We start from the raw sequence: 10,806 nt of genomic DNA on the forward strand, positions 1-10,806 counted from the left end.
AAAATATCCAACCATTAACAGATCAGTAAATTTTCCTGTTTTAAATCAGGATTTATAATTACTATGTACAATTATCTTTTGGGAGAAACCCGGCATGTGTTCAACAGAAAAACCTTTCCACAAAACCCTGCAGGTGGAAGGGCAGGCAGCCCTCTTCTGATGCTTCCCCTCTTGGGGACAAGCAGGTTTGCTCTGGCACTGAGTAGAACTCATGTTCATGTCACCAAGTGGAGTGGCTGAGGGTGGGATGGTCAAGGCCTAGGTAGAACAGGAAAGACAAATAAGAGCCTGAAACTGTTTTTGTGAGACTCAGTTGAGCACCACATTCTGCCGTGAGCAGGTCCCTTCCAACTAGATAGACACCAGCAGCTGTCCACGACCAGCGGAGACTATGTCACAATCCAGGTCAGGAGCAAAAGGTCCAGTGCTTCCCACTGAGTCCTGAACTAAAGCCCTCTGTCCTGCCAGGCTTCACGGATATCACTGCAGACACCTTGCCACCCAACAGCCTTGCGAGGTAAACTGCAGACCTGATGCACCCCTTCAGAAAGCTGACCACCTCCTTGAAGAGAAGGGATGTTCTACCACAAAATACAAAGCCCCACCGTGTGAGCCATGGCCCAGGTGTGGTGTCCCTGGACACACAGACGAGCTGCCAGTCTCCCTGAGATCCATGTGCAATCTCCCAGTGATGCTCTGTCTCTGAAAGGTTGGACTAGAGCTGACAGCTCTGCTGATGGAGCAGCAGATGAATGTAACGTCAAGCCGGCACACACCTGCCCGTCCTCGCACAGAGAAGGCAGGACACAGCCAGCGTGACACAAGCTGAGCATGTGTGACAGGCATAGCGTGGCACAGCCTGAGCCTACAAGGCTCACACACAGAGTGGTAATGGGAAGTGCTCAAGTACCATGGCACGGTCTCCTGAAAATGCCAAGCAGGTTTCCCCTGAGAAAGGCAGGAGAGGGACCAGCTGGCTGCTCAGACATCACCTCACCACCTGAAGCCAATGCAGAGCAGCCAGACTGGCCCGCACGCCCCATGGGAGCTCCAGGACTGCACAGAAGATAAGAACAGGAACAGAGCAGTTCCTCTCAGCTGGGACACCCTATGCCTCCTCCTCAGTGACAATTGACAGTGATGAAGATGTGGGCCATCTTCATCCTCCTCAGTGGGCAAGAGAAAGAACAGAGGTGCAAAGGTGCCTCTGCTAGATGGAAGGTTGCATCACTCTCAGAAAGGTGAAGACTGTCTGGGCACTTCTCTTGAAATTTCATTCATCACAAAAAAACACTTCAGTCATCACAGTCCCTTTCCAGCCTTGATGGGACAAGGGGGAACGGTTTTAAGCTGAAGGAGGGCAAGTTTAGGTTAGATATTACGAAGACATTCTCAGCTGTGAGGGTGGGGAGGCCCTGGCACAGGTTGCCCAGAGAGGCTGTGGCTGCCCCATCCCAGGAAGTGTGCAAGGCCACGTTGGACAGGGCTTGGAGCAACCTGGGATAGTGGAAGGTGTCCCTGTCCATGGCAGGGGGTGGAACCGGACGAGATTTAAGGCCTCTTCCATCTGCAGTGGCAGTAAGGTCAAATCTTCCCAGACCTCCTTGGCTTTTCTCTTACAACTCTGCTTCATGAACCCCAGGAGTAACTTCTCCTTCATGTATCTGGCACATCCCAACAGTATCACTGACAAATCCACCTGCAGAGCCATGAACAGAAAGGGAAAATGCAGCAGCTGTTTCACTGCACAAAGAAAAAAAACTTCTCATCAAAGCCCATTTGGGGATCACAACTTGACTCACGCAGTTAACCCAGTTGAGGGGAAACCTGGCCATCACCCCCATCATCATCATGAACTCACATTCAGAATATTATCCTGAATTGCTTGTTAAATAAAGTAACAGCTCACAGTGCTCGCTATTTTACTTTAAAGGCAATTTTTAGTAACGCATTGGTATTTATGAATATCAGTAAGTGCTATAAGCTTGAGTGACATTAAGAGGATTTGTATGAAGGATCTGTGTTTGGATATAGATTTTTTCCCTTCCATGATTAGTGAGAATAAAGTAAGGTTACCAGATGGCAAGGACTGATGGGCATTACATGTGGAAAGCCTGATTCCTCGTAGAGAAGCGATTTAAAAATACGTATCATACGGTCAGTCTCCACTGCAAGACAGAATCCCAAATTCCCTCTGTTAGCCTCCTCTGAATTAATAAAATTTAATAAATTGTAAACAGAAGAGTCTCTAAGAAATTTCATCTCAGTGTAGAATTCATACCATTTATTAGAAAAGATTAGAATAATGTTTTTAGCAAGTGGCTTTCCAACAGCTGTTGGTCCTATAACATCATCTCTAGTATGCTAACAAAATGTACATTTTTCACCAAAAATACCTATTCTGCACACAAACTTGTGATGGGGAGAAGATAAAAAAAGACGAGGGAAAGACAAGCTGCTTCTGTCTGTCTCAGAGTGGTTTCCTCTGCCCAACCCCAAAGCATCACAGTTTGTACCTGTGCTCTCAGTCTGCACTGGGTATCCTCCATCGGAACAGCCTGGCTTCTCACTGGCAGCAGGACACACCTCATTTCTGCAGCTCCAAGGCAGCACTAGCTGATCCCACGGGAGCCAAGGTCCGGGAATAGCCCGGCACATTCTGCATCCTTCAGGATGCATCACTGCTGCCAGCCCCGTTCCATCCATGCTGCCACCCCGCTCCACAGCCAGCTGCGCACTGCATCCCCCCACTCCTGAGGGAGCCATGCACAGAGCAGGAGGCAAACGGGCAGGTGCCACAGCACTGGGATCAGCGTGGAAACGGAAGAGAGCAGCGGCTGCTCTGGAACCTCTGCACATGGTCCCTGCCCTGGTCAGTGGGGGGACAGGACCTGATCCAGAACGGCAGCCAACCCCCCTGCTGCTGGCAGAGGCAGTGGAGCAGAGAAAAGGCATAACTGAATTATTCCCCATTAAATGCCCCCAGTCCACCTTCAAGGGAAGGAAGCAATTATCTCCATCACTGTTATCTGCATAACATTGATCCTAGTCCTGCATCAGGAGATACAAGATAGGATGGTGAATCTTTAGCTTACAATCTTTTTTAGTTTTATTGCTACAGGTTTTGTAAGGAAAGGCATGATCAGAATCCCAGGATCGCCAATCCTTCATGCAGGGGATGTGCTGATCGTAGGCCAAAACCTGATTTTAGGAGCATTCTAAACACCAAAACAGAGCTTAATTCAGAGAAGAGACATCGTTTATTCTGCACAGGGTGCAAGGTGGAGGTTTCCACAAATCAAGCACACCATGGGGTAGAAAGTTACATCTTTTATACAGTAAAATTTCTATGAACCTGCCTGTCTAATACATATGTATTTGTATGACATAAGCAGTGCTTGAAACACAAAGATATTTTCTTTATTAAGCAACTTCTGTTGTAGAAGTTATCTGACGACATTAGTTATGTTTACAAAAGGCAAGACAATTCAGCCTGGGGACAGATAATTCAGCTTGAAGACATCATGAGGAGGCTGTAAGGATGGCTAGTGAGTTTATTTTACTAGTTCAGAGGGAAAAGAGAACATTAATCTATATGTAAAATAACTAACCCTGCCTACTCAAATATATATATATTTGAAACATAGAAATCTCCAGAAACATCTTTTCCTGTTTGTAACTTTTAAATGTATGGAATTTATTTTATTATCTTCAGTTGCTGAGTTTTAATTATAACCTACAATAATGTGATCAATTCTGAATCACGTTCAAGTCAAATCACTGACAAAAGGCATCAGAGAAAACTGAGACACCATGGCTGACATCCCCATAACATTAGATTTGTCTCACCCAGATGACATGGTGGGATCATTACAGATGCTCACACTTGTGTTGCTTTCTACTTATGAACAACTAAATGGATGTATTTTGGAAAAAAGCAAGGAGGAAAGTATCATGAATATGTAAGTCAACATTTGCCTGCTCAGCAGAAAAAAATCATTGCAAGTATCACAGTATTTCTGATGAAAATGAAGAAACTGGTTTCTCCACAACCAACAGCTTTCGTAAATTAAGACAATTGCAGAAGAGGACTGAAGGTAAATCGGAATAACCCTCTAATAACCACACAGACTCTGCTGCTCACGGGTGAAATCTGGCAGTGCCTGCAGGCTCGAGGAATGGACCAAGAGGACCTAAAAGGATATGGAGACAGATCTGGTACCCAGTGAGCCTGCCTTTCATACTTGCCCATTATTTTCACCAGCCTATTGTTCAAAGGATCCAGATGAAAGCAAATCCTTTCTTGATCTGGTCTCTGCTATTCCCCAAAGCCTTCCTCCTGGGATGCTATGAGGTCACCATCAGGTTGCAGAGGCTCCCATTAATCAGCTATTTGTAAGGTCAGGTTTCATGGCGGGGAAACAAAGTGCCTTCCCAGGCTTCGAGTCATTCCACAGAGAAAGCAGATACAAAGCAGGAGAGGAAAAAGCACTTACAGTGGAGAACACCAGGGGCTGGAGCCCACAGCATCACTTTTGTCATCCTTTCTCTCCATCTCCCTAAAGGAAATTAGGGTAGCAGGAGGGACAATATTCAAGGCATCCCTTAACAAAGGGGGGCATTTTCACAAGCCTTTGTGCTGTTTGAGATGCAGACAGGAGCTAGCAAGCTCACCATATTGCCACCCAGTTGGAGAGCTCTTCAGGTACCTGTGGAAGCCACAGTGCCTCTCACAAAGGACCATGTCTTCCCAAAATGCTGTCACTGATCTTCAAACAAAACATCGGAGCTTTACAATTACCTAAAAATAAATTCCTGATAAGTGAACGTGCTTATCATGTCAGCAACAATGCAAACAGCAAACTGTGGGGAGGAGTGATGGCCACGGCTACATGCCAGCCGCAGATGGGGACGCTGCTGTTTTTGGAAGTGGGAAAGGATGACACCCAGATTATCTCTCAAATAAGAGTCCTACAGTGGCAGTGCCAGCAAAGGGCTTTCACAGGTCACATCCCACACCTGGGGAGCACAGGCACGTGCTGGGGTCACCCAGCTTGGCAAAAAAGGGAGGTGATGGTGGACACTGGGCTGAGCATGAGCCAGCGCTGTGCCCCTGAGGCAAAGGTGTCCTAGGCTATTTTGCCAGCAGGTCAAGGGGAGACTCTATTCAACACTATTGAAGACATCTCAAAGTGCTGTGTCCAGTGCTGGGCTCCCCAGTACAAGAGAGACAGGGACAGAATGGAGAGAGCCCAGGGAAGGGCCACAAGGATAACAAAGGGGCAGGATAAGGGAAGATGCAGAGAAGATGAAGCCAGGCCCTTTCCAGTGGTGCCCAGTGACAGGACAAGAAGCAAGGGGCACAAACTGGAAAACAGAAGGTTACCTGTCAACATCAGAAAACCATTTTTCCCTACGAGCACTGGCCCAGGTTGCCCAGGGAGGTACTGGGAATCTCCCACAACCTTGGATATACTTAAACACTGCTCTGGGCAACCTTGCTTGAGCAACAGGTTAGAGTGAATTACCTCCTCCAGCCAGCAGGAGAGTCAGGGTATGGAACAACAGCCACGCCTTCTGAGACAGAGGTTTTCCCAAACACATTCCAGTGGAGTTTGCTCCCAGGTGCTGGACTGCCACAGTGCAGAACACGAGCTACAGAAGCCTTTCTGGAGGGGCCAGACCTCCTGATCAGCACCTCTATACCATGCCTGTATATCCCCTTGGGATACAAATTTCCCTAGAAGCAGTTTTCATGCAACAAGAGGTCTGAAGGCACCTCCCACCTGTCAGAGGCCCACCTGGCTTTCCTGAAAGTTACATTAATGTACCCCAACCACCCCTGTGAAAGCCTTTATGTGAACTCACAGGTGCACACTCACCTCGGCATCGGTGCCCAATGTGAGGAAAAACCTCTGCAGAAATATGCATGTAGGGCACACAGTGTTTGGCCTCAAGAGAGGAAGAATCCAGAACATCAGGAAAGCAGCTTGCATAAATCAAAATGTCCCATTAAGCATGGACCCAGTAAGGCTTGTTTGCCCTGGGGATTTCTGCAGGTGTCCCCTGGCCCTTTCCTTGTCTCAGCTCTACCCCCACATGGCCCCTGAGCAGACCCAAGGAAGCAACAGTATGTGAATGCGGGACCCACCCACTCCAGACTCACATGCCAACTGCCCTGCTGCCACCCATCACCTGCAGGCTGCCAACTCTGCCTGTCCCTTCACCAGGCAGGATGCTCACCTGGCCTTTCTCTTTCAATTTTCACCAAAAAAAACCAAAACCAAAACCAAACCACAAGAAAACAAATGACAAAAAACCAACCAAAGAAAAAAACCACTCAAAAAAGGTAAGTAACCTTATTTTTTAACAAATGTGTCTAAAAGCAGCCACCAGCTTCCTAAGTTCTTTGGGGCAGCTCCTAACAGAGCAATCACAACACCTTCATTTCCTTAAGAGATGAAGCTGAACCAAATACTTAGCCAGCAAAAATAAATAAATCAATGCCCTGTGTTAGTGTGCAACACCCCAGACACCAGGGCCACAGAGGTGATAAATGGGACCGGAGGAGGGGCCAAGAGAGCTGGGGCTGCTCCAGAGGTCTGCCCAGTGTGCTCAAGTACCTGCTGGGAGGCAGCGAGGATGGGGGGCCTGAGTGCTCTGCACAGGAGGAAATGGGCACGAGGGAAAGCACACGGAATTCCATCTGAACACAAGGATCCATGTTTTTCCTGAAAGGGGTCACACACTGGGACAGATGGCTCACAGAGGCTGCAGAGTCTCCATCGGTGGAAATGCTCAAACTCTCATCAGATGCAAGTCCTGGACAACCTGTTCTGGCTGCCTCTGCCTGAGCTGGGGTGTGGGACTAGATCTCAGGGGGTCACACACACACCAGGGGAGTCTGTGATTCCACAGAACACCACTCCACACCAGCAATAATCATCCCACATTCATACATATGTATCCTAAGTTCATGCAATATGAAACAGATGGAAGAAAACAAAACCACTAAACATCTGGTGCAATCTCCCATCTTCAGTAGCTCAGAGGCCATGGAAACGGCAATGCTGCGTACTGAGCCCCGCAATCACAGTGACTGATGGCACTGCCTCATGCCAAGGAACTTCTATTCTCAGTCCACTTGCTTAGGTGCTTCTGCTGCCCTACTTTAGGCCAAGAGGAAAACCCACTACAGCCCAAGTGTTTAGAAAATAAAGCAGTAATTTGCTTTTAGCAAAGACTGTTTCAAAAGACAATACATAGAATCATCTTAAGAGAGGAGTATTGAGAAGGCAAACTTTCCTTTATGGCATGTAGTGAAAAGTTGTTTCCCTGCCCATGGCAGAGAGGTTGGAACTAGATGATCTTTCCAACCCAAATCATTCCATGTTTCTATGATTCTGTGATTGCTGGAAACAACCCTAATTTAACAAATCATACCTGTAACAGTCTGTTTGTGCACAACTGCAGCATAAAGATGAAAACCAGCAAGGTGTGATGGCTCTGCACAGTGGTAACCAGGCAGTACAACACACATTTTAATGCCAGAGAACAGTGCCCATTTGTGGTTCCAGTTATTTTGAAACTAATAAACTAATATAAAGGAATTATAACTCAGGGTCCTTTGACAGGATATTGCAAGAGAACAGAGCAGTTTTTCATCTCCAACCTCTCAGTGTCACTTTAATTGTCGTAATTGGCACTCATACACTGAGAGGAATCAAGACAGGTCAAATCCTGTTCCCAGGGGCGGATCCTCCCAGTTAGAAGTGGAGATCTCACCCAAGACTTAAGGCATAGCCCAGGAGGCTGATGATTCTGGAGAGATGGGATGGACTGTCCCTGGTCACTATGGGCTTTGTTTCAGAGCAGCAATCCATGTACTGGGAGGAAAAACAGTCTTCTGGGTTTTGGTTGTGTACAGTTACGTGGTGCACAGCAGAATTCCCTGTCATACACAGATTTTCACCCCCATAATGTGTAATTTACTGCACAGTAAGCACCACATGGGAAAGAGGTGCAGATAAATAATGTCCTCTGCTATATACTGAGGAAAACAGCAGCCATGTATTCCATGTATGACCTTGTAACAGGGACTTCGTAGCAGCAGAATACTCATTTGTTCTCATAAGAAGCACATAATCTATTTCTTTCTGGTAACAAGTCTCCTTGCAGACACTTTTTTCTCCCACTTACACTGAGCTGTGTGTAAGGATAACACAGTATCATGATCAGCAGCAGCATCAGCCAACAGTGTTCTGCCACAGTTCCCAGGTTTCCTTGCAGGGAACGTAACTGCTGTCACTACATCTGCTTCCAGGAAACACATCCTGTATCTATTAACTCAAGAACAGAAATCATCTCTGGTCCAAAAAGGCAAGATCATTCCAAACCCCATTTTCCCCCCATAAATAGTGCACTTTTAAAATTATTCTTTCTCAGAAGCTGCAAAACACTGTCTCTACACAACATTCAGTAAGTCTCATGTACCCAGAATCAATTTTCAACCCCCACATGCATTTAAAAGAATTTTAAAAGATTATTTATTAGTCCATTAATATATAAGTAAAACTCAGGACTAAAACTTTTCACTGACTGGCTCTTGCTTTCAGTATCAGTAATGGACCACAAGTGTCCTCCCCATCGAGTTACCAATATTCCTGCATGTGATTATTATGCAATAAGAACATGTTTATGAAAATCCTGCATGTGCTTTACAAGTGTTTTATGCTGTTCTTCAATTCAATAACTATTTCATTACTTACCACTTATTTTATTAATTACCCCTTATCAAATCAGAACTAGGAAGACTACAGAATTTTGAATCTTCTGCTCTTAGTCTAAAAGAAAAAAATCCTCTTTTTAAGAAGCTGTGTAGTGAAACGGAGATGATGTGGTGAGGGTAGACTTTTTTGCACCACCAATCTCTATCCCAGCTCACAGACTGTCACTCCCAGAGGCGGAACAGCAGTGCCTATGGCTCCCAGCCTTTAAGGCTGAAAGGATGCTCTGGATTTCAGCAGGGACAGGCGCAGATGCAGGAAGATGACAGAGCACAGGTCACCTCCCCTGTGTTTTGTCTACATCCGAGTCTCTGTAACCCGAGGATTCCTGTTCCTCTCCATCACAGGGGTTGGATCTCTCATGAGCCACTTCCTCACCACTCCCGCGGCCGGGCAGCCCTGCCCCGGCTCTCCCGGGAGCGCATCCACGCTCCAGGAAACGGCTGGTGCTGACCTGGGAACTATTTTATTAAGGCTCAAGGTGTAGTTTTGGTAAAAAGAAGTTCCAAAAATAAGATGTCACACTCTAAAGCCAATTCCTTGTTCTAAACAAACAGCTTACAGCTGACATTGAGAAAGCCAGGACGCTGCACAAATTATCCTTTTTTAAAAACTATTTTTTTAAATCCCAAATCGCGCCGACCCCTCCGGACGCCGCTGGCACTGCACAAAGCGAATTCCTAATTCCTCAAATACGCGGGACTGCAGCTATTTCGGTTCGGGGGGTTTTCTCTTCCCCCTCCCGCTGTCACACAGGGCAGCTCCGCCGCAGCGGCCCCGGGCCCGCGGTGCAGCGGAGGAGCCGGGCCGGGCCTGCGGGGAGAGCCCCGCGGAGCCCCCGCCTGAGGGGCTGCGCCCGCCCCCGCGCTCCTTCTAGAAGGTACCGGCGGCCGCTGCTCCGGGGCCGCCCCCGAGCAGGAGGGACCCGCCGGTGGCGGCGATCGGGGGGACGGAGCCCCGGCCCCGCCGCAGCCCCGCGGCCCCCCCGCTCCCCCGCCCCGGGTGCCCCCGCCCGGCGGCGGCCCAAGATGGTCGCGGGGCGGCGGCGCTCACCTCCTCGGCCTGTTTGCGCAGCGCCTTCTCCCGCTCGTACTGCGTGAGCAGCTGCTCGTTGTCCTCCCGCAGCAGCTCCAGCTCCACCTCGTGCTCCTGGTTGTCGGTGAGCACCGAGTCCAGGTTCTCCAGCACCGTCACCACCAGCGGCATCAGCTCCTTCACCACCTCCTCGTCGTAGCAGTGGATCAGCCGCTCGAACTCGCGGTAGATGCTGTTGGCGAGGCCCGAGACGCGCTCCGACATCACCGACCCCGAGCAGTAATCGTCGCCCGGGTACCCCCCCACGCCGCCATCGTCCAGCTGGATCTCCAGCATCCTGCCGGCCGACAGCCCCCCGGCTCCGCTGCGCTCCGCTCGCCCGCTCCCCTCGGCCCCGCCGCCGCCGCCGCCGCTGCCGCCGGGCTCTGCCCCGCCCCGCCCCGCCCCGCCCTGCCCGCCGCGTCACGGCCCGCCCGGAGCATCCCCGGATCGGGCGCTCCGGCAGCGCGGCTCCGGCTCCTGGCGGCAGCACACGGCGAGCAGCGACGTCCCGAGCCCGCCCGCAGCCAGCCCGCTCCGCCGAGCCCCCCAGGCACACAAAGGCGGCGGTGCGGGGCCATCGGGGCGCTGGCACGCGTGGGACGGCTCGCACAGGGACACCGAGCGCGGCCGGGAGCCAGCGCAGGCGCGGGGCCATCGCCATCGCCCCTCGGCACCCGCCTTAGACACCTGGCGCGTCCAGTGCTCTGCTCGGGGCCCACTGCCTCATCCCCGCTGACATCCACGTCCACATCTCCACAGCCTGACCTGCACCCCAGAAACCAAAGGATTCGGGGGAAAAGAAGCTGTCCCTGGGTATGTTAGCAAGCTACAGACTGGAGAGGTCTTTCAAAGTAAATGGTCAGAAGGTCACAAACGAGTCAGTTTTCCCCCATTTTTCCCTCCCGCTGTCACAGGAGAGCTCAGCCGCAGTGTCCTCGACCCG

At 49.7% G+C, this 10,806-nt stretch overlaps 1 protein-coding gene across 35 annotated transcripts in view; it reads right to left on the reverse strand.

The window, feature by feature from the left end:
* MAPK8IP3 (mitogen-activated protein kinase 8 interacting protein 3) overlaps positions 1-10,228 on the reverse strand; it is a 70,943-nt gene extending 60,715 nt beyond the window's left edge. For all 35 annotated transcript variants that reach the window (XM_027902709.1, XM_027902707.1, XM_027902712.1 and 32 more), the window contains exon 1: positions 9,840-10,228. In XM_027902709.1, coding sequence (XP_027758510.1) covers positions 9,840-10,157 — 318 coding nt within the window. In that variant the 5' untranslated portion in view covers positions 10,158-10,228. The remainder of the gene's footprint in view (positions 1-9,839) is intronic.
* Between the last annotated feature and the right edge of the window lie 578 nt (positions 10,229-10,806).

The sequence above is a fragment of the Empidonax traillii genome, unplaced genomic scaffold (assembly GCF_003031625.1).
Source record: "Empidonax traillii isolate 1590-97213 ecotype Southwest subspecies unplaced genomic scaffold, ASM303162v1 scaffold903:size462939, whole genome shotgun sequence".
NCBI classification, from domain to species: domain Eukaryota; kingdom Metazoa; phylum Chordata; class Aves; order Passeriformes; family Tyrannidae; genus Empidonax; species Empidonax traillii.